The sequence below is a fragment of the Podarcis cretensis genome (assembly GCF_951804945.1).
Source record: "Podarcis cretensis genome assembly, chromosome: 1".
NCBI lineage: Eukaryota > Metazoa > Chordata > Lepidosauria > Squamata > Lacertidae > Podarcis > Podarcis cretensis.
Window position 1 is genome coordinate 67,488,924 of NC_137170.1, and position 24,625 is coordinate 67,513,548.

At 38.7% G+C, this 24,625-nt stretch overlaps 1 protein-coding gene across 4 annotated transcripts in view; it reads left to right on the forward strand.

The window, feature by feature from the left end:
- The window catches only part of KIAA1549L (KIAA1549 like), a 144,055-nt gene extending 127,407 nt beyond the window's left edge, over positions 1 to 16,648 (forward strand). For all 4 annotated transcript variants that reach the window (XM_079977128.1, XM_079977129.1, XM_079977130.1 and 1 more), the window contains 4 exons: positions 1,042 to 1,139; positions 2,467 to 2,615; positions 10,648 to 10,799; positions 15,472 to 16,648. In XM_079977128.1, the coding sequence (XP_079833254.1) occupies positions 1,042 to 1,139; positions 2,467 to 2,615; positions 10,648 to 10,799; positions 15,472 to 15,756 (684 nt within the window). In that variant the 3' untranslated portion in view covers positions 15,757 to 16,648. The remainder of the gene's footprint in view (positions 1 to 1,041; positions 1,140 to 2,466; positions 2,616 to 10,647; positions 10,800 to 15,471) is intronic.
- Positions 16,649 to 24,625: the final 7,977 nt, after the last annotated feature.

A 24,625-nucleotide genomic window follows, 5' to 3' on the forward strand; every position in this document is an offset into this window, starting at 1 on the left:
TTGGACATAATTCCAAGTCTAACTATGGCTTAGCTTTGGCTTGCATGGTGGCAGCAGGACCAGGGGAGAAATGAAGCAAATGCATTCTCAGCTACCTATTCGTCTCTCTCGGCTCCCTCCCCACACCCTCTCTCTCTGAACTCTCCTAAGTGATAGAGTAGGAAATGTGTTTGAATGCATCCTATCTGAATCTTACAACACCTCCTGTGTCAAGGTGTCTATTTAGGGTGCCTAGAATGCCATGCTGTTCTCAGTGATGATTTTGATATGTTGGCTATTCTAGGAGAATGAAAAGTAGAGGATGTCAAGGCAGCATTTCAAACTAGCTGCTAAGCAGATTTGATAACTGTCGCTGTATTCCCAAGTTAACTTGACAATCTCTGTCACAGTGCAAAGGCTGCAAGATTAGTATCTCATGCTTTGGGCCATAGGCTGATGGTGACAGTGTCAGGGAGGTGTTTTGACACGCGTGTAACATGGCAAAAATCTCTAATTTTGCTATCTGCCATTTTCTGTCAAACTCTGTAAATCCTGGGTGACTGATGCAATAGCCTCTAAATTCTGATCCCCAGGATTACTTTACTTTGGTGGTTGTGGGTTTTTTTTTTTTTTTTTTTAAATTGAGTCTTTATGTTGTCATAATAAAGGAACTTGCTTGTTCTTGCCTAGAGGAACATGAAACATATTCCCTGTTAAAAAGGTTGGAAAGAAAAGTTAAAATATAAAATGGTTTTCTTGTAGACATTTTTGTTTCCTATGATAATGTTAGGTGCCTTGAGATATTCCAACATCAAAATATTTTTATTTTTAGTGGGACAAAAAACCCATTCTGAATTCTCCTTGGGGGAGAATTAAGACAGACAAGAACACTGCAGCGTTGAAATTTTAGGATGCACTAATAATGTTCACTTTGAAATAGGCTTGGATTACAGTCTTCTTCCAACATGCTTATGTCATATTTTGGAAAAATGCAATGCAGTATAATTTTTTATGAAAAGTCAGTAGATCGTTGAGGAAATATTTATTTATTTTTCTTAACAGGCTTATAGATTTTCTCCACTCCCTGAAATGGTGATGGGTTCTCCACCTCCTCCTGTGCCTCCTAGGACGGGACCTGTTGCCGTCACCTCTCTTAGGAGGTACTGTGCTGTTGTTTTTATGTTTTAGTTGAAAATGTTGTCTATCTCAAGAGGGAAGATTGCTTTATAACTGATATTGAAAGCCTCAGATGCATTACAGGGCTAGCATTTCTTATACTGTATAGGTATTTGTGAAACTATAATCAAGTAGTGTCATTTCAGAATTTTAGGTTTTCAAATTGTTTTTAAAAGCAAGCAAGCAAGGAAAAATGTGGGGTATTGTTCAGCTGTAAGTCACTCAGATACCTAATAGTATCTTAAACCATGATTTAAATCCTCTATCATAAAGGCATGCCAGATTGGTTGTTCTGTAAAAGAAGTAAATGATTCATAAACCTTCTTGCTTTTCTCTTCTGAGACGACTAGCAGTAAGCATTGCAAAATATATGGATGACCTTATAAAATTGGTTTTGGCACTCTGAAGACATTTAGAGAGATTGTTGCCATCAAGTTTCTTATCTGCACTTTAAACGCCTAATAAATATGAATCAGTTTTAACAATGTTTTAGTATTTAGTGCCCAGTTCTCCAGGCACTGCTGTTGTACAGTTTCCATTCATTCTAATCTTGTGGACATTGCCTTTTAAATTCTGTTTTCTCACAGTCAGCTAGCTCATATCCATGCATTCCTAAGTAGCAGTTGCATAGCTCAGGCTCTTGGTCTATGAAATGCTGCTTCTACAAAATGACACCTGTTTGCAAAGCCACAACATAGCAGGCATGTTATATTTTACTGTGCATTAGCATAAGAATACAGAAACAGCTGAGCTGTCCTGATTGGCTGCCAGTGATGTCATAACTGTTGTGCAAAAATATCAGTGGACTGTAAAACACGGGCAGCCATGCTCATCCTTCACTGTCAGAACAAATGTAGCACTGAGCTACACAGACTATATAAAAGAAATAGGATTTTTTTTACTGAAATTAATGTGTTTTTAAACTTACTATATTTTGATTTTTAAAAGAAAATTATCAGTATAGGCAGGATACAGTAAGTAACCAGTGCTGTTAATTGTAGCCTCACTACTTTTTATTTATTTTTATTTTCTAACTTACATATATTTGTGCTATAACAAATCGGGCTATGTCTTTGGGATGCAGGCTATAAAATGATGCTTGAAGTAGCGACTCAGCTCTACTGGTATGCACCCATTGTAAACGACTATCAAAGCAAAATGCTTTCTCTACCCGCTTTTCACAAAAAGATCCCATACTTCTGTGGCTAAAGCTGTAGTTAACTGGTCTGCTCCAGAGCAAGTAGGTTGTGGATTGCAACTGATGTGTGCTTGATGTTGGAATGACTGATGTTTCCAATATATATTATACAGGTCGACGTCTGATATTGGCAGCAAGACAAGAATATCAGAGTCCAGTGGAACTGAACAGATTCAGCCGCATGATCATGCCCCTTTTGTCCCAGTATCAAGAGCCCCAGTATCTGTGGCTCCATTGGATCAATCAGCCTTGAATTACTCAGGTGAAAAACGCATGCGGTACAAACAGAGACCACATCTAAGTCTGTATGGCATAGAGACAAGCGTATGAGATCTTGCAAGCACCTTGTTTAGGACTGTGTTAAATGGTTGTCTTGAAGGCTTGATGAGGAGAATTAATAAAAGGATCCCCACACACTCTTTCATTTTATCACATGCAGCATATTTCTAATATGGGAGAGGAATGGGGAGGAAGGATATGGTCTTTCTGTTTGAAGCACCTGGAATTGGCATCTTTCTAAGACAGGATCTTGGAACCGATGGTGTGTTTTGCTGCACAGAAAGCAAATGGCCATGTAACGTAGACCGTTTCCCTTGTAATGGCTGCTTACTCTTGAGTGGAATGCACTCTGCATTGACCCAAAGGCCACAAGCTTTCTTTAGAAAGAGCCTGTTCAGATTACCACTTTCAGCTAAATGTGGTGAAGCCATCCTGAATTGGTGGCAAATGTCATGTGATTGTTTCATTGTGTCTCCAGCTTGCAAGCTAGCATGTCCTTGCAAACCATTCCAAAATGAATTAGGTGAGGATATCCTGATTCATGACTGACCAGGTTCCCTTTGTGGCAGATCAATTCAGATTAACTTCAGTTCACATTAAATAGGTTGAATATGGTCATAACATGTAGGCGTTTCTTCCGGGAGCTCACTATCAAGTAGATTCTACTTGCAATGAGAAGCTTCAGAAAAAAAATATATGGACACATGAAGCTGCCTCATGCTGAGTCAGAACATTGGTTCATCTAGTCCAGTATCATCTATTCTCACTGGCCACAGCTCTCCAGGGTCTCAGACCAGAGGTCTTTCTCAGCACGTGCTAGAGATGCTGGTGACTGAACCTAGGACCTTATACATGCAAAGCATGTTCTATACCATTGAGCTCTGCCTCCCTGACCCCAATCTCTTTGATTACAAAGAAATTCCAGTCAACTTAGCAAAATCCTTTCTGTAGTAAGGAAACACTTCAGACATTATATATCTGCTTAGGTACATTTGGACGTCTACAACCTAAATGTTTGTGTAAGTGTGTGTGAATTAGTTGGGCTCATCTTCTATTTCACATTGTAACTTTGAGCTGCCATTTTGTTAGTGTTCTTGAGTTGACTAAACCAATCATCCAGTTGCTGAAGCCCATATCATCTTGAAAAGGATTCTCTCCCCCCCCCCCCGCAGATTGAACAGAAACCCAGCACAATGTGTATCAAATACAAAGAATGGAAGGTTGTGTTGCTGGGGGGTAGGAAGGGCATGTGGAAGCAAATTATAAAAGGATCCGCTTGTGTTTCCGGGTTCACAAGAAGGTCTGGAAGAAACAGGTGATTTTTCAGGGGTTTTGAAACCTGACAGAACGACATTAAACGATTGGCGTTCACTCAGCCGCTAGAAATGTGTCAAAGTAAAGGTGAGCAAAGGAAGAGTAACTGAGAAAAATGTTGGTGAGGGTAAGATTGGGATCGCCTTTTGCTTGCTGATCCTATTTATTTATTTATTTATTTATTTATTTATTTATTTAACTTTCCTCTTTCCTTTCCTTTCCTTTCCTTAGTTATTTATTTAAACATACATACCGCTTGATTGTAGTAAAATTCCTAAGCGGTTTACAAGAAAAGTAGAGTTGAGATTTTTCTCCTACAAACGTTGTACCATGGATGTTCACCTTATATTCCCCCTCCCCCCGGCCCCACCTGCGACGTTTTGGAGTAAGTTGCCATGTGTCTATAAAGAATCCATTCATTGTGGGACGTTAGCTTCTAAATAAGAGGCTAGAAGCAAGATTTTTCACTTTGCTTCTCACAGAGGGTGGTTGGGGCAAACAGAAGTTGAAAATGAAAAAATGTGTAGGAGAATATGCTGACTCGCTTACTGATTTGGGGGCATTTTATCTGCAGCTACCCCCCCCCCCCTTTGGATACTTCTATCTTCTAATCTGTGATACAACATTCAATAGCTGTGTACATGTCATGGCTGCTACATGAGCAACTGTGCTCCTATATCCCTAGATTGAAGTCTCTGTTTTCTATCTTCTGTTGTAACATCTGTCCTTCCAAATTCAAAGCATTGTCAGCTACACTGCTGGTATACTTTTGTATTTTTAAAATACTGAATAGTGGTAAATGATCAGTAGAATAAAATTGCATTTCCAGTAACTTATGTGAACATAAAGAAGTAAGAATCAATAGTGTGTTGCAGTTTTAAAAAAATAAATACTCAAAAGACATTGTTTTCACGATTAAGTTCCCCAAAACTTCACAGTTATTCGAATACATCAGGCACTCAGTTCCATTGATGAGGTATTCCAGTGCCTCAAATTTCATGAGACACAGAATAGTCTCTTAATATTGAAAACTCTGAAATTTCTGGATGACACTGGGCTGAATGAGCTGTTGGCGTTGACACAGATGAGTCTCCCTAATTTTTCTGACTCTGAAATCACGAGGTGCTAAGCTATTGCAAGAACATTATATCCACTTTTCCTACACATGTAAAATAACATCTTTGTAAAAATATAAAATCCCTTAATTTTCTTTGTAAGATAGAAATTTAATAATGTACCAACAGAAAATGCCTTTGTCTTAAACAACTGCCCCTAACAAAAATTGCAGTTAAGGCCACAGTCCTAAGTTCACTACATGGAAGCAAACTTTTCACTGAAACAAATGGGAATTGCATTGTATTTATGATTGGGTACTAAACTATGGGTTTTATTTTTTTTGCACCCGGTTGGGGGTGGGGAAAAAGGGCTTGTAGAAATTTCACTATATTGCCTTAGGTTGTGATCCAGTGGAGCGTTTAAGAGTTTTACTTAATTTTAAGCATGTAAATAGTCCCAGGGGACCGCTCAGCACAGTTTGCATGTTGCCAAGGGGTGTGTTAGTGCTTGTGTGCTCTTCTGCTCCCAGCTCCCAGTGGTTGACATACAGTAACGCAGCTCATGCTTCTTGGCACTCTATTGCCACAGACATCTTTTGCCAGGAGCTGTTTCTGATAAGTGCAGTTTAGCTGAATATTTCTGGAACTGACTGGTAGTAGACTTGTACAAAACTACTAATTACGGGAATGAGAAAAAAATTATACTATGGTAACATTTGGCTAGCTAGCACAGTGATTCACACCTACTATTAAAGAGGATGCTGGCATTCAGTTTTCATCTAGGATGCATCTCTTTGTCCCAACCTCTGAATGGGCTGCCCTTTCTGCCCCAACCAACTTGCTCCAGATGACATATTCTTCACTGCCTAAAGCCTGGGTGGCTCCACATGGAAAGATTCCTCTTTCGTACATAGACTTGGGAAGCGCTGTGCTAGCTTTTGTCTGATTTTTGTTTAAAGGGGAAGCAATGTAGAATACTGTAGATACTTATTTGTTTAAATATATTAAATGTTGGTCAGTTTAGAATTTGGGTGCTGGTACTCCAAAAGAGATGGTGTCTGATGCTGAGGTGTCAGCATTTTAGGAAGATGTAAATTACTACTGCCATGGCACATTTATTTACCATCACTAGTTGGCTTGATGCAGAACAAATGTGATGGATACTCTCCTTGTCCAGAAGGCGACTGTTAATGTCATGGGTAGTAAGAGAGAATGCCAAACTCCCAGTTCTGCTGAGGAAAAGATTGCCTCAATGAGACCTCAAATTTAACTAAGGTGTAGCAATTTTGGTGATTTGTTTTTTATTCACCTAAAAACGGACTCCTGAACTGAATGATAATTCTATTAAGTTTTTCATTGTATCTAATTTCACAGAATCGCCTTAGGAATAGTTACCACAAGTAATATAGACATACTGGAACTACATGACAGAATCTTTGCAAAAAACAACACTTAGCTTGTTTAATTTCTGGGATATAGAATATAATGACCTTCAGAATTTCTGTGCCAAATCCCATTTTCTCAGTTTTGCTTTATATAAACAAGACAACAGGTTGATCATGCATTCACATGGGCTGGCTTTGGGACCCCAGGATATTTTATTAAATGGCTATTATTTAGAGCATTAATAACATGCTAGCCTTGATTGGTACATACGTCACAGAAAAAAAATCAAAAATAGGAGGAGGATAATGTAGTAATTCAATCCTTATTATCATTGGATATTTCTAAACATAAATTTTATCCCTGGAGTTTAGTTTTGCGGAATATGAAAGGTGATGTGTAGAGGATAACAGGATTCTTCTTCCATGTCAACGTATGCATTTTAGACTTGCTGATCCTTTCAAACTTGGATTCAAGGCTTTCATGAGTGTGACTATGTAATTGGGAGACAATGAATTACTGCCTCAAGATCAGAAAGACCAATCAGAGAATATTGTAGTGAAGAAGCACTCTTTATTGTTAAATATCAAGACAAAGCATGAGCTATGATAAATAAACATTATTTATTAAATTTGTATGCTGCCCTACATCTTTAGATCTCAGGGTGGTTCACAGCCTTGGTTCTATGGATCTACTGCTGCTATTTACAGCAGTCAGAGAATTTCATTTGACCAGAGGCCCTCAAATTTTCTTGAAACCAACAAAAACCAAATCAAACCTAAAAACTACCCTTGTGCCTCCCTACATACAACTAAGATAAAACAAATATAAGTGGTACAGTTGACAGTCTAGGCTTTTGTAGGTCTTCAGTGTGCTTTGACTACCTCAGAAAAGACAGCCTATGAAAGATAAGTTGCTGGCTCTGGGCTTCTGGTCCCATCAATACAGTTTAGGTTGGTATGTGGACCGTGTAGCTAAAGAGGGCACACATTAGAATTGGCCTCGGGTTGGGATTGTTTTCCATCTAGCAGTTTCTCTTCATAGGTAAGCTTTAAGCACCGGTGATTCCAAATGATAGCACAGGACTCCTAAAGCTATTCAGCCAATCGCTTATGTTAAAAGAAAGCTTATGTGGCAGCTCTCTAGTATTAAAATCCATATTGCTCACCACCACTGCCAGCATTAGAAGATTCTCCTGTGACCACATGGGTCTGATTTCTGTAGCATGCATGATCACTACTCTTCCCTTCTGTAGCAGAAACAGTTCGAAATGTAAAGTCGTGTGTGAATGCAAGCTTATTTAATAACTAAGCATGTATATTGATGGGTGAGTTCTTTTACAGTTAGGTCCTGATTCTGAAAGGTCATTTATTGTATTTGCATTGGAGCAGCTGCCTCATTTTTATTTTTATTTTTGAACTTGAGGGCAGGAGGAATGATTTCTGCTGTTCTTCTGCACAAGATCAAAATGGCTGAATGTGTGGAGAAGATGTGGTATTGGTTCTACTTCCCTTTAAAAAAAAGAAAATAGTCATGGATTAAAGGTGGCATAGGACAAAAAACACACACACATTGGAACACTCTTTTTTATTTAAGATCATTTGATACTTGCATCCTTCTGGCTCTGGAAGCAGCATATGAGTAATTGTGGCTCCTCAAGAGAAGCTTACAATTGCTCCAGCATAATAGAAGCTCCTCGCTACACTCAACCTGGGTTTATCGCAAGTAATCTCTGTGACTCTAAAGCGTGGTGTAAATATACAGCCGTGGTATAAATATTGGTACTGGAAATGGCTTTAAGCACTCAAAGCATTTTCCCAATTTGAACTGCTTGTGTTGCATCTGCAGTCATTCCAACCTATGATTCCACGAGACTCTGTTTGTAATTTGATGTCTCTGTTTCTTAATTGTTTTTTTTATTTGCTGTTTTTAGATTGTTGTTGAGTCCCATAAGGATAAATGCACCCAATGCCACTCCCACTCAGGGGTGTATTCATCAGTACAGGAAATATAACCTGAAACCTTTTAAATTCAAGTTCAAGGTATCACATTAGGTTCTAGTGACCAGAGTGGATCACATGTCACTAGAGGAACATGACTACACGAAAACATGTGGCTAACTTCTAACATCCGCCCCCCCTTCCCCTATAAAGGGTGCTTTGGTTGGTGTCCTTGGTTCCATTCATCTCATGTAACTTCATAAGCAACATTTATGCAATTTGACAAGCCCATTGTAGACAACGGAGGCTGGAAAACTGCTGTAAACTGAAATTTAAAAAATGGAACTTCATCTTATTAAAATATATTGTTTCTGCTTAACATCCCATGTGTGTGAAGTGTTTTGTTTCAAGTTACTCAGGTGCATTTATCAGTTTAATACACGACCACAAGGAGAGGGTTGGCCTGTTAAGTAGAATGGAGGCAAAGACCATTCTTCACAACTGATGATAATAATGGAACAGCCTTGTTGGTTTTCAATTAGTATTCATTGACTTGTTGAGTAGCATCCCTATTTTGTGATAGAACTAATTGGGTGGGGGGGGTACAGAACACATGATTTTAAATTCCACAGAGAACTTTATAGAAACAATATTGGTTTCAGGAAGAGACTGTACCAGGGTGCAGTACGAAAATGAAAGAGAGGCTTGTTTTCTGTGTTGATAAAAGCTGTATTGAATACAGATAACACAGAATTAAAAATTACTGAGTTTCTGACTCCTGATTGTTGATTTGTCCTTCCCTTAGAATGTATTAATATGCAATGCTTATTCAAATAATTTTGTAATTGGAATATAAATCTTGAATATACTTTCAACATGCCAATTGTGTTATGAATAACACAAGTATTTATTTAGGAGATGGTTGGGTGTTTTTGTGTGCCACATATCAAAAAGAGTTTTAAAATTAACATAGTCCTGGGAGATTCCCAGAAAAGAAAGTAATGCCTTTTGTTATTTGTGATTTTGGTTCAAAAAATGGTTACAAGAACTAGTCCAAAGACTTGCTGCACTTAATACACATGTTGGCAGCTGATGTGTGCGGCACGTAAGAGAGATGCTTCATTGAACAGAAGATAAAGATGGATTCCTTTTCTAACACTTAGCAACATGTTTCAAGCTGAAAGCAGTGATGTGTTGCCGGCAGTTTAACAAGTGGCTCCCAGAAGATTCCAGTGAGAGTGAAGATCCATCCATTTGCCAACTGATGAAGATCACCCTGGTGGGAGCAAAAAACTGTTTATGCAAAAATGCTGCAAAGCATCAGAAAAAAACATAATGGGTTTATAATCATGTAACAAGATATGTTCATGTAAAATGATTCAGACATGAAGGAAATGAAGGTTTAAGTGATATTGATTTAAATAGCAGGTAGTTGGTACAACATTATCTGAACCATGTGAAGACCAATCCACACAGCAGCGAAGGAACAAGTCACACCTATATTTTTCTTTATTTCCTCTTTCCCCATAATCCAACATTTGTGCATATGACATATTGTCTAAAAAGAATGACGTTCCCTACAGGACTATCTTAGAGATCATATCCCCCCTTGGAATGTACAAAGCACCCTATGCAAACAAATCCATTCACAAAGCAATAACAGATAGGTACAGTGCTTTCTGGAAGCTCCAAACCCTGCTGTGTAACTGTTCCCTATTCAATAGGACTGTCTTGTCCCAATATCCTAAGAGCATTCTTATCCATTACATTCTGAAATATACTGCTATGCTTGTACTTATTCTCATAAACTGTACAAGAGAAACTACACCATAGAACAATATTAGAATCCATATTAAATGTTTATAACAGCACATACAGTACTTTACATAGATTCACTAGGCTACTGACCAGCAAAATCATCTCCGGCTTTTTTTATTTTCTCTCTGCAGTAGCATAAATCCATGAATATGCATCTGCACTGTGCCTATGTTCAATTTTCATACTCGTTTTTTCTACAGACAAGTATGATCACTAGTTGGGTGACCATGGTGTTGGTGTCTCCACTGTGTCAAGAGCAGTGTCAGTGCTGGGTTGACCTCTTCAAACAGGTATATTCTGTTGTGGGATGTTTCATCCTACAACAGTGGCAACAAGGCACTATGTGCAGATACAATAATACATGCTCTTTTTTTGGCAAGGGGCTTCTATTGCCAATGCAAAATGGCACCTTCTAGTTGGAACATCTTGGGTATCCTTTGCAATGTTCCTCTAGGTCTAGAGCAATGTATTTTGATTGCTAATCATCTTCCCTGTTTCTTGATAGGAAGTACAGTTCCTGCAGTGTTTGCCATCCCAGCAGCAAACCGACCCGGGTTCACAGGCTATTTCATCCCAACACCACCTACTGCATACAGGAACCAAGCTTGGATGTCCTATGCGGCAGAAAATGAATTACCAGGGCAATGGGCAGACTCGGTAATTTTTCACATTTTCTTTCTATGATTTGTATGTTGAATGCAGATAGTAAGCTTTCTTGGAAGTCCCTTTGGAAAGGGAAATTTCCACATAGACAGTACTTTTCATGGGCTACTGCTAGTATTTGTTGCAAAGTTGCAGCTACTGGTTGCCTATTTTGCACTGGCCTAAAGAGAATAGGAAAGATTAAAGAATGATCTTAGCATGCAACAGTAGTAAATTCTCTTCACTGAAGTCCTTGATTCTGTTTTATACCTCTTTCTGAACTAAAAGCAGCACCTTGCTCTCTACACAGTTGGTGCAAATTGTCCTGTGTGGCCAAGCAGAGGTTATTTTCTAGGAACATTGGAGGCTGCCTTTCCACTGAGCCAGACCATTGCCCCATTCTAGCTCACTATACTGACCGTCAGAGGCTATCTGAGAATCTCCCAGAGCTACCTGGAGATTGTGGGGATTGAACTTGAGGCCTTCTGTGTGCAAAGCAGATTCTCTACCTGAGCCACAACCTAACTCTCTTAAGAGCTATGAGTGCCATACAAAGAATAAGGCACCAGGGCCTTCAGGGCAGGAAATCAATAGGAAAGAGATGACATAGAGCCACATCTCATTTGTTATATGGTCTGCTTTGATTTAGCTCATTTGTCAAGAATTCCTCTGAGCTGTTAACCACAGCCTGATATCCACCATACCTTTGAGCCAAGATGGGACTTGCAGATAATTTCCCAAGCTGTTGGCAGTGAGTGTATGAAGACAGTGCAAACCAGAACGCTAAGGGTGATTTGTGTTAGCAATATGTTGCTCTCCGCAAAAGACAGCATGCTCTGCATGAGTAAAATGTTCACAGAGTATTCGGTTTCCATCTACATCTCTCCCATCCGAAATTGTTGTCACTGGGGATGCAGTTGGTAACTCTCTTTTTAAATTCTGGTCTGACAGGATTTTTGTTACCAAAGCCATTTTTGTTCAGCTCACCCTGAGTGATAGGCAAAGATACATTTAAATTGACTATAAATTGGGATTTTTCTATTTTGATGTGTTAAGAAGCAATTGCTAAGTGAGATTTAGTTCATTTTGAAGAAAATGGTACATTCTGTTGAAGGGAAGATCTGTACTCCCTGACAAACTCAGAGTGTGACTGGTGAAAGTGAAACTGCTGGGCCTGGTTAACAGGTTTTGGAGTTGTTATCACTGTGAGGAGAAAACTAAAGATCATGCTACTTTTTTGACTGCTTCATATGGGATCAGTTTACTTCATACCTATGAAGAAAATCATGTAGTTCCCATACTGGATTCCTGTCAAGTGTATGACAAAATAGACATTTGCTTGAGACAAGTTTTATGCGATAATTATAGGGTTGGTTTTTTAACCACATAATACCTTTTCTTTTTAGAAACTATGGGGAACCAAATGAGAGAAGTTGCAGTTTATTTGTGTATTTGAGTTCAAGTTATCTTGAACATCATGAGATAGGCAGGATAGATTTTTTGAAAATAAAATTAAGAGGGGTCTTGAAGGAAATGGGAAGATTCCAGGAACTTCCACTGCCTAAATGCAGGATTTTCAAGTATTAAAGCAGACAGTTTTTCTAATTTTTTTAAAAGTATCTCCCTTAGTAAAACAGCCATTACATACATTCAAGGGCTTCTGTCTAGTGATAGTACCACCTCATGAGAAGATACAAAGAAGCATTTGGTGGACAAAACAGTTTGCATTTTTGTGGTACTTATCTCAGAAGTATCATTGTAAAGCACTGTATGGGCTGAAACTGGCGAAATACTGACCTCTAGTGTTTTGTTCTGAAACCTCTCTTTGTTAAATGTATCCCATAACACAGTTTTATAAGCAAATGTGCTTTGCTTTGACTGAATTTTATTGTCACTTGCATCTTGGTACTTCATAGATTTTAGTTTTATGCCTCACATAGATGAAGATAAGGGCCTTGCAGTTCATAAATACGAGTAAGCAACTGGGTGGCAAAAAGACTCAGCATCTAACAGGTGTTTTAGAAGTAAATTTATCAAATCTGGACTGTTTCTTTCTTGGTACTGGATATAAGGTGTTGTTATAATGTCTGGGAATATGCTTTTATAAGATATGATAGAATATATAGTACTGACAATTTCAAGCCTGAGAATCGTTTATTCAGCGATTCAGAGAGTACTTGTCTAATTAAGAGATAGAGCCACATAGGGTGCACACAGAATGAAAGATTGTTGGTACAGATTCAGATTGATAAGGAAGTTCCAGTTTGCAAATTCTGTATAAAACATTATGTTGGCACCTTGTAATCAGTACTGTAGATTAGATTGCTAGCTTGGCCTGGAACCTTCCAATTTAGACCATTGTAAGATTGCTAAGATTATTAAAATATTATGGAAACACATTGGAGGTATTAAATCACTCCAGGATTTAATATTTGACAGCCTTGGAGGCAATGAATCAACAGAGTCCAATACTGGATTTGAAACTTCTCCATGCAGTTTAAATTATTGAGAGAAGATAAATGTGCCTTTACTGTAAATCCATCAGGATCTTTATTGATGGGCAACCCACTACCAGTACACTATGGTTTGGGGAACGATGAGCAATTTGGTGTGTTCCCACTCATATTTCTATAAAGCTATTAAAATTGAGAAGTAAACATATTTTTTAAGTATTTATACTTTGTTATTCAAGTCATCCAAGAAGAATAATAAAAACAAACAAATTAAAGGAATGAATTACAAGTTCAATATCAAAACAGAAATCCACAACAATTAAAATTTAAAATGGCAATAAAGCCACATTGGATCATAAAACTGCAAAAGCAACAATAAATAGCAATAAAACATTAAAATAGCAGACAGGAGAAAACAATGCCCCTGCTATTAAAAGCTCAGGACAATAAAATGGTTTTGAATGGGTTCCTCAAAGAGGATAAAGTAGACATCATATGAGTAAACTCAGTAGTAATTGACACAATACCACAGAAAAGCCACTTTTGTCTGCTGATCTCTGGAGTCAGGGGGATCTGGCCTTAGATGGAAGAGTAGACCGCTTTTCAGATTAAAACATCCTTAAATAAATATATTGAACAACAGAATTAGATAATGCACACAAAGAGAAAACAAACATTAACAGCAAAATAATATAAGTTCAACGCCAAGCGCTCTTGATAATAAAGTCAAAAGCAAAATATCATGCAGGAATGAATGAAAATGATACAAATATAAAATTATAAACGGTGCATAATAACACAACTTACATTGCACAACAAAGGAAACAGAAAAGAAGAAAATGCACTTGCCTGTTTATAGATGCCGCCAAATAAAATCACATTTTGAAGGGATTTGTGACCCATGTGATTGTGAAGTCATATATTTTTAAAAAATTACCCTCCAAATAGAGGTGAAATCAGTGTCATCCCTAACCACTCAAGTATTAAAAGTCAATATCTGTGAGATAGCAATTAACATATCTTTCTTGAACCGGGTATAGTATCCCTGTTTGAGTGGCTACCAGAAGATAGAAAAGTAACTCTTTACACCTAAGTTTCTCATTACCTTTGTCAAAAATAGAGAAAATACAGGGTTTAGAGTCTAGAATTGCCCTTTCCCCTATAAGTATACTGATTTCTGTAATCGCTTCCAAAATTTATGAACTTTGGCAGAATTCCACCATATGTCCCATTAAGATCCCTTCCCCCCACAGCCCTGCCAGTACAAAGGGGGACAATTGTTTTGTTGTCTGAGGGGGTGGTTTCCATCGTTTTGAAGTAGGAAGTTGGGCAGCTAGTCCTACCCCCCCAAAAAAAAACCTGGGCCCACAAGTATATGCCAACTACCCCTGGCCACCAATACACCTGTGTATAAATGTTCTTGGATAAAACTGAGTATTTTGACCCATTCCAGCCTGGTTTTAGGTATGGTTTGGGGAACAGAATCAGACTTGGTTGCATTTTGGGAGGGTAATGGAAGAATGTTGAATATCCCGAATCTCTCAGCAGCTTTTAATATGTTAATGGCAGTATTATCCTAGACTGCCTTTGTGAATTGTTTGCAGTGGTTTTGCTCCTACTTCCAGGACTGATTCCAGAAAGTAGTATTGGGAGACTGTGCCTTTTTTCTCAGCAGTTGATCTGTAGTGTGCCACAAGGCTTGATTTTGACCCCAATGCTATTTAATATATGCCGCCAGTATACCACCACTATTTCTGTATAGCATGTGAATCAGGAATAGCTGTGTGTGTGTGTCCTAAGCTGGTGAGCTGGATGAGGTTAATAAATTGTGACTGAATCCAGATAATATGGAGACTCTATGGATGGGCAGTTCCCAGATCTGGGATTGGGATCTAGATTGGGTTACACTCCCTCTGAGGAAGCAGGTGCATAGTTTGAGGCTTTCTCCTAGAGTTTTGTATTACATTATGTGCCATTAAAGTTTTATAAATAAATAATAGTTTGCTACCATGAAATGGTTCTTGGAAATGGAGCAGGTTGGGCAACTCACAAAATTGTTGCAAATAATCCATGCAATAATTTCCACTCAGAAATTGCTTTTGTAAATACATAGCTATTTTTCTGACTGCGCCCACAAGTAGCCTCTTTCCTCATGCAACTTTTGCACAAATTATGTCTTGTGTTTAAGAGCAAACCTTAGGGCAATTTATTTGTCTAATTAATATCTTCTTTAGGTCCCGCTTCCTGGCTACATAGAAGCTTATTCACGGCCACGCTACCAACACAACCACTCTCCTTCAAGACTTCCTCGTCAATACAGTCAACCAGCAAATATGCACTCTGGCCTGGAACAAGTCCCACTGCCGCCTTCTGCTGCTTCTCAACAGAGCCTAACAGAAAATTACCCATTGGATAGCCCACTCAACAACCTTTCCACAGCTGCTCTGGTGAAGGCAATAAGAGAAGAAGTTGCTAAGCTAGCCAAGAAACAAACAGACATGTTTGAATTTCAGGTCTGATGGCTTCTTGCAGTGAAAGTTTGCATCACATCACTTGCAGGCCCTCTAGCTGTTAATTCAGACTTCTTGTGGCTTGTGCCAAAGCAATGCCATTTTTTTCTATTCTGAAACAATCAACACTGGATTAAAAAGAAAAGTGAGTAAATAGAGCAGTCAGTCTGACGATCAGTTCTCTACCTATAATGCAGGTGTTCCCAGGCTACCGTTGTAAAATATTGATGTATTATATTTATGATATGCAACTGTCTGTCACATACCTCTTGTTCCATGAAGCCTTCGTTGTTGGAGACATTATTTCAACCATCTGCCTGTCTAATATTACATTACGTTAAGAGCTTGGGAAGCACAAATATAGATGATTCTGTAGCAACTTGTGCATGTAAAAAAAGTAAACTTTTTTATTCAGAAAAAACCATAGTAATAATATGAAAACTAAGGGCCATATATTCATATATTTGTAGTTCAGCTGATGCAGTATCAAAAAGACTGATGTCAACAAAGCAATAGAGCTCAGCTCTGCCTAGAGACCACATTTAAACCGTACAAATCTGATGTGAAGAGTCCTTTGTAAATATCCCAAAAGTCACAATCGTTGCTCATAATCCAAAACCGACAAAGAGGAAAAAAACAGTAAAGAGACACGCTAGCATAAATGGTGTCTAAAGAGCTGGTGTAATGTTACTGTTGAGTTGCACAGAATTGTTTTCAGTGCTCTGTATCTCTTCACTGTGAAATGGGAAAGAAAACAGAAATGCTCCCTGGAACCTCCCAGTGAAAACAAATTCTTTGAATGTGCCCTACATTCAAAAAGGTTTTCATTCTGAACACATGGCGGAAATGGTAAATTTGAGAACCTTGAGTCTGTCTCAGTCTGGAATAATGAATACACCTGCTTTTTTTATTTTAAAAAGACACAACCCTCTTGTTTCACACAGAGCTCTGTCCTTCTCTTGTAAACAATGATGTCCAGTGAAGTGATGCCAGAAGCAGCCTAACAGACTGACTCTGATTACACTCAACCAGTGACTACGCAAACTTAAGGAATCACCATATCTTTGGGGGTTGACTACAGTCTTTTCTTAAAGTGTAAATAAGTAAACAAATCTATGAGACAAAGCAGTGTTCTGTGAATCAGGGGTGGGAACTTGCAGCCCTCCCAGATGTTGTTGAATTCTTAACTCCCCTGTCTGCCCCAGCCAGCATAGCCAGTGGTTAGGGAGGATGGGAGCTGCAGTCAAACAGTCTCAGCTGTGCTGCAGGTTCTCCATCCCTGCTAGGAGGGGCAGTGTGGGAAGTGATGTTTTGCCAAACCCAGGGCTGTAAGTTCTGGAAGTCATTCATTGTTCTATTGCACTGTCATGAAAACACAGCCTCAAAATAGCAGAATGAAACTTTGCTGGTTCACCTTGGGCAGCTGCAAAATAAAAATAAAAATGGTGGACTGTTACAAAAAACACACACATTTTAGTTCCTTAATTTATAATTTAACTTTAGGGCAAATAGAAATTGCCTATGGGGTATCATACTGCGTGTATTGATGTCTACCAGAGTAAACATTCCCTTGAGCCTATTAATTTATTCAGCCTCAACTTTGTCCTCCGATCAGCTAATTTTGTCCCCCCCCCCACCGGTGAGTTTCTTTGGTCTTTACTACTGCAGAGAAACAAACAAAACAAAACAAACAAACAAACAAACAAACAAACAAACAGAAACAGTTTAAAGTAAAGCACAGAATTTTTAAGCAAACACATTAAATATGAAAAATATATTTCCAAGTGTGGAGCATGATATATAATAAGTCCTTGCCAAAGGTCCTAGTAATCGCAGAACCTTTTGGTGTCATTGTTTTCTTGTTATTTCAATAAATTGCATATAAATAAAATTGTATTTTTGTAATCATCATGTAAATAAATAGTTAGTGTATATTTATAGAAATGATCAACCTACAAAAGAAATTAAATAACCATAAATTACCAGCAAAAATAATTTTAAAATCAACTGAGTGATATATACATAGGCTAGTGAGACAACTGTATTGAAGAACCAAAGAAACTTAGTCACCCATAAGTTTAAGTCTAATAAAAATGATATTTTAATTTATCAGCCAATCAAAACTAATTGTATCATTGCAATACATTCACATTGTGTGTATTCAATTGTTGTTTGTTCCAAAAATGTAGTCAACAGTGGGTATGAAAAATAGGGCAACTGAATCCTGATTAATGTAGGTGAATTTCTGACATCACTGTTCCATCTACTTGAAGGAAGGACAACTGAATCCTGATTAATGTAGGTGAATTTCTGACACACTGGCTTGATGGTATGTTCCTTTGGTGCTGCTAACACCCTAGGACTTTTCTGCTTCAGCCTCTCCTGGGAGTGGGTGAGGCAGGCAGCATGAGGTAAGAAGGAACATAATCCCAGATTGAGGGCTGCTTGTTTGTAATTTAATACCAACTATTTAATATTTCAGTTAAACAGAACTAAACACCTCTGTAGTGGATTCTTAATTTTATTTTGAAAATAGCTCAATTTAGTACTAATCAAATCCTACATTAGGTTTTGAATCATACTAATAATTTCAGTTTTACTTAGTTGAGAATGTAAATTTATTTGTTTGAAAACATACTTTAAACTAACCAAATTAGAAGGCTTGCAGGAGTCTTACATTTTAGAATCTTGAATATCAGCCATGCAAGGTGCTTAAGTATAAATTCCTTCAGGGTTTTAAGCCGTTTGGCCTCTTGTCCTAAATTTAATTTCATTCCTGAGGCCTCTGCAAGACAGAGATTGAAAAGTGGATTATGTGATAACTTTTTGAAGTCATTATTAAAAAGAAACTTGCTATTCACTTAAATAGTCCTAATCCAGTATGGAGCTATACTTACCTAAGTCAATGGGACACATAATTTTGCACTGGTTTCTGGCTAATATATTTTGTCATAGGGAAATACTGATGAATCCTAATTCATTCAAGCAATACATATTTTAAATTGTATCATTTACAATTTAATTATCTAAGTAAGTATTTTATAAACCTGCCCTCTGTGCATACTTCGTAGATACAGTTGTCATAATATCCTTATTCAATAAGCAATTCATTTTGTTGGTAACATGTTTGTGTAATTTGTAGAAGTTGAAAGCAGGATAATTGTTTCAAGACTAAAGGGGACATTGCTGGAAAGAGGATACTCTTAACATACGGTATCTGTGAGCACAATGCAATCATGGAGTCAAAATATGGTGTATAAATAATTTGATATATATTAAACGTTTTGTATGGCAATAGTTGCAACACAGTTTTTCAATTAGAGATCATCCCCGTGCAAAGACATTCATATTGCAAGCATAGGCGGCTGCATGTAATACTGTAGAAAACCTCCTTTGAAAGCGTATTTTTCCTTGGGATGTTTTTGAAAATGACTTTTGCTAACCACTAAATGCTTTTACATGCAACTTTATTTACTCCAAAATGACTGAATATATTGTTTAAGCAAGATAAGTGTACACAAAACCCCCCTAACTTTATATGCACAATAACTGTTAATGATAGGTGTCTAAAGGTTGTGAGCTTTATTGGTTGAAAATTGCTGCAAGGCTAACGGTAGATATATTGACATATTTGAACCAGTGATCTTTTAAGAACTCTGACAGCAATATATGGATTCCATGCATACTAGAGACATGTTTGCCAGTCAATATAAGTCAGCTACCACTTGAATGGTGCTTCATGTTTGTAACACAAATTCATCTTGGACTCTAAGGCTGCGTACACATTGCCATTTATTCTGGCTCCAGTGCACTCCCATTGCTGGTGTTTGACGCCATGGACACATGACATTAGCCACAATCCACATCTATCCTGGAGTTTGGTAGTGCTGTTTGGTGCATTTCCCCTGAAACCAGCTTCTGTCCGATTTAAAAACATAAGCTGCATTAAACATTGGCAGGGATGGGGGACGACAAGGTTGAACCTCATAACTGCCATAGGGCTGAGCAGGAGTCCTCTAGTGTTACTCTCTGAAAATGGCCGGAAATGCAGGTAGGAGTGGAACCCCTGCATGACTGTGCCTCCAACTCCAAGCCCTCAGTTTATATTATTTATTAAACTTGTATACCTCCCTTTACTCGCAGTTCTCAGGGCGGTTCACAACTTAAAAGTACAATATAAAAGCACAAAATACATGATGAAAACAAGAACAAAAAACCCACAAAGCAATACCCCCACCATAAACACATTTGAAAGGGTTATAAGATAATAACCGGGCAAAGGCCTGGTTGAAGAGGAACGGTTTTTGCCTGGCACCTAAATGAATAATGAAGGCACCAGGTGGACCTGCCTGAGGAGAGCATTCCACAGAGAAGCCACTGCAGAAAAGCCCTGTTCTGTTTTGCCACCCTCCAGACCTCTCATAGAAGAAGCACATGAAGAAGGGCCTTCAATTATGATCTCAGGGTCTGGGTAGGTTTAGATGGAGAGAGGCAGTCCTGAGTTGCTCTAGGAGGATGCCATGGTTGATGATACTGAATGTCACTGTGAGAGAGTAAACAAGGCCACGTTGTCCAGCTCCAAGTCTCTATCATTATGAAGATCATGAACCAAGGTGACAGAAGCCATTTCAGTGCTGAAACAGGTTTGAGGTGGGTTGCGCTAATCTGCTTCCTCCTTTCATGCATGGTCAATACTCATTGAATGCCTTGCTTAAGAAGGGGATATTTGAGATTTAGGCCACCTATGAATTTTAAATGCCAGCTAAACCAAACACTTCCTTCATAGCAGGCTCACCAATTTTCAGCATTCCATTCACAGCTAGATGAGTTGGTAATACACAATCTTTAGGAGTTAAGTTTCTCTCTGCTAGCACTGGAATGGAGAAATGACAACACTGAAGAGGTGCCCAATTTTGCCATGGACTGGTGGGCCACTCGCTATGCCTTGGCAGCCCAGATCCGCCAACCCTTTAGACTATTTCAGCAATGGACAACTTCAGGCTTGTGGGATCATTCCACCAACTGGAAATAGGTACAAAATGGTGGCTTATGGGGCAAAACCAGCTACCGACTGCATGCAGTGATTCTGGGTTAACTTACTTAAATAAGTACAAATCTACATCTGAGTTACTGCAGACCAGGGTTAGATAGCTACACAAAGATCTGGTTAAAAGCAACTAATTTAATACTAATACTTTGCAGATGTAGAATATTGAAACTTGGAGAGAAGTGATTAGTAGAGCATGGAGACAATTGTACTTGCAGTTTTAAGAAACAGCAAATTATAACAGAATTTATAAAGTTCCATTTTACAGCTGGGGAACAGCAATGCTCAGAGATGAGGTACATCAGGGTGCTGCATCAGACTACAGGTTTTTGTTGTTGCTCTTGTTGAGCAGATGGGAATCAGAAATCCTTGCTGACATCTTGAACAGCCGATATACCCTGATTCTTTGCCCAATCGCCTCTTTGGGGTGTTTATAGGTTTAAGCGTCTCTCCAGAATTTCTCTTTTACCAGCTGGGCAAGATCTCCTCAGCACTGCTGGCACACCTAGGTTTACCTCAGGACTGCTGATTGATTCTTCACATGCCATTCACTTTCATAGGAATCTCAGCAGCTCTTGGGTCTCTTCGGCTGCTCACAGCATCATCTGGTCTGTTCAGCAAACACCCACATATAACCATATTCTGTATAAATCCTCAGTCTGCAATTTTACCTCAGACAGCAGCATGCAGTCATTGTATTTTCCCCTCACAGTCCCCTTTGCAGGAAATAATACTTTGTCATTTTACAGCCTTACAATACTTTCAAATATGACATATCCAGGACTATACACCTTGTTGTGTGTGTGTCCTTTCTTTATGAAGTTGTATATGCATTCTTTCTGATGTGGTCACTAGGCTCTCTGACTATTCTGGCTATTGGACACTCAGGGTCAGTACCTTTTCGGAATCTCAAAGCTACAGAGAACCAAGTGCGTGTTTCAGAGTTTTAACTCTCTCTCTCTCTCTCTCTCTCTCTCTCTCTCTCTCTCTCTCTCTCTCTCTCTCTCTGTGTGTGTGTGTGTGTGTGTGTGTTTCAGCATCTCTGACAGGCTCTTGCAGAAAATAATTTTGAGCCTTGCAACATAACAAATAGAAATATATGCCTCATGCAAAAGTATTATACATTTATTCTGGTTCCGCTCCCTTGCCTGGGTACAATCAAATAACATTCCTTTTCTGAACAGAACACCATACCTACTGAAGTGTACTTCAGGCAGTGCAATGAAATCACATACATTTATTATGAAACTACTGCAACAGCATGGTAATACTAATAAATACTAATAAATCCTTAAGTGCATTTCACTCTGCTCTGAACTTTTTCTGAACTTGAGGATACGTAGCCTGGGACTTTAAGGTGCCTGGCCTCCAGGATCCCACTATTATTATTTCAGACTTACTTTTAGGCTTGCTTCTCCAAGAGTGCATATAGATTGCTTTTCAAAAAGAATTCAAGCACATTCCCCCCCTCCTGCTTTCAGAACATATTGGGAACTTAGAAGAGATTCCACAATGGATTGTGTCATTGGTCTTCCTTTACCCTACTTCTGTTGGGTGGGCTGTCCTTTCTTTTAATCCTTCAAAGAGCTGTTTGTAACGATCATTAATTTCAATCACCAAACCAACCAGAATCCCTTTAAATGCTGCAAAACTGCTTTTGTGGGGAGGAATTCATAAGCTCACAAGCACTGGTTAATCTGCCCTGGGCACACGCTTTCACTTATGTAGAAGTGAATTCATAATTTCGTTAAAATTCACAGCATGCTCTAGCTGACATAGGTGAATGTATTCCAAAAGAGACAGGGTACACTGGCACACACCAGTTTTTCCTGTCACTATGGAGAGTGGAAGAACAGCTGCACTCGTTTAACTCTTAAGTTCAGATGGGGAACCTCTGATCTTCCAGATACCTTTGAGCTCCAACTCCTGTCATCCCCAAACAGCTTGGCCACTGGGAATGATGGGAGTTGTGGTCCAGTAATATCTGGAGGGCCACTGGTTGCTTGTCACTTTTAAACCTTTTGGTTGTAATATATTTATTATTCTCAAATAAATCAGTGTTATTTCCCCTTTAAATGAAGAGTTAAAGTCACAAGGAAACAGAAGTTCAATTTATCACATGTACTTTCTTAGTGTGAACAGAGGTAGTGTCAAACATAAAGGTGGTTTTTTTTTTATAAACTTGATAATCCATACTTCCATTTAAACACACACACACAGACACAGGTTTATGTTTGGTTTTAGGTTTAATTTAACATGAGTAGGATCACTAGAACAAACTGATTAGGAAGCTAACATATTTCTCTTGTAACAAAATAAACCTCAAACACTTCCTTGTCTCTAAATGGTTTCTGTATCTAACTGTTCCCATCACTGAGAAGCCAAAACAGTGTTGGATTTCTGAAGTGGAAGAATTTGATGCATTCTGGGGAGGGAGGACATGAATATCACTGTAGACACTCTGTGCCGGAGGCTATTGTATCTCCACTCTGAGATGTCTGCCAGGGTGATACACTGTAGAGATTTATTTATTTTTTTTTTAAAAAAGACTGAATGGTTAAGAATCCTGAAAAGAAAGCATGCAGAATGTTGCTATTAAAAAAAAAAATGTCTACAAGCTCAATCTTTCTCTAAATGGTGTTTCTCTGATTACACTTTAGATAGATGGGTCAATTTAGAAGAATGCATTCCAGCATGAGGATAAATTGTACCTGACAATTACACTCTGACAAGCATAATTGAAAAATGTGGGATAGGAATTGGTGCCCTTGTCCCCGGTTGTTATGTGAAATTTTCTCTCTAAAGTAGGGACGGGCAAGAAAGCCTTGGAGGTTCATCTGGGGAATCTCATCAGCCCACTAGTATATTTTCTGTTCCTTGTTTTCCTCTGTATTATGCAACCCTGGCTATGCAAGACCTGGCAAAGGGCTCTTCCTCCCTTCACCCTGATTTATATTAGGCACACACCCTGGTTTTGCTGCTTTAGGTATCACATAGGACAATGCTATCAGTGGCTGCAATGTGTGTCTTCTCCCTCCATTGTCGGAGACACTATTCCTTTGAATACCGATTGCTACGAATCACAGGTAGAAAGAGTGTTGTTGTACTCAGGTCCTGCTTGCAGCCTTCCTGTAATAATCTGCTTGGCTACTGTGAAAACAGGGTGCCCTGGGCCTGATTCAGCAGGGCTCTTACGCTCTTACACTAAACACCTTCAAAACAGAAAAGGAAAATATGTTTCAACGACCCTACCTAGACACACAATTTAGTATGGTGTATTTGGATTTTAAATTTTACTTATTTTCCTTGTTGACAATTGTTTTATAACACGTTACAGTGCCTGGAGATTCTTCCTGGTTAGGTGGTTTATAATTTTTTCTAAGTGAATAATATAGACATATGCTTGGGGTGCAGCTCCCTGAACATAGGCCTCTACTGTGCTCTTTAATTCTCTTCATCTTCCCAGTGAAGGCAGCAATTAAGGCAACAATGAAGCCCTGCCATTTTCATAGTGGAGACTGCCAACCATTTTCTCCCATGCAAGCTGAGCCACAGACAACGGGTGCTTTAAATGCCTCCCTGTGCCTCCTTGTTGTTAACAACAACAACAACGGGCTTTGTCCGAGTTGCTCAGTTACTCCTACCCTGCTGTGTTTTGGAATGAGTGGTTTAACTGGATTATAAGAAAGGTGTGTCTGCAGGGCTCTGTTCAGAAGCTCTCAGCTTCATATTAGGGAACAGAGAATATCTGTGTCTTCTTGTCTCATATGAGAACCATTCAGTAGGAACTAATTTTGCTGGCCTTCTGGTCACTGCTCTTCTTATGTCCTT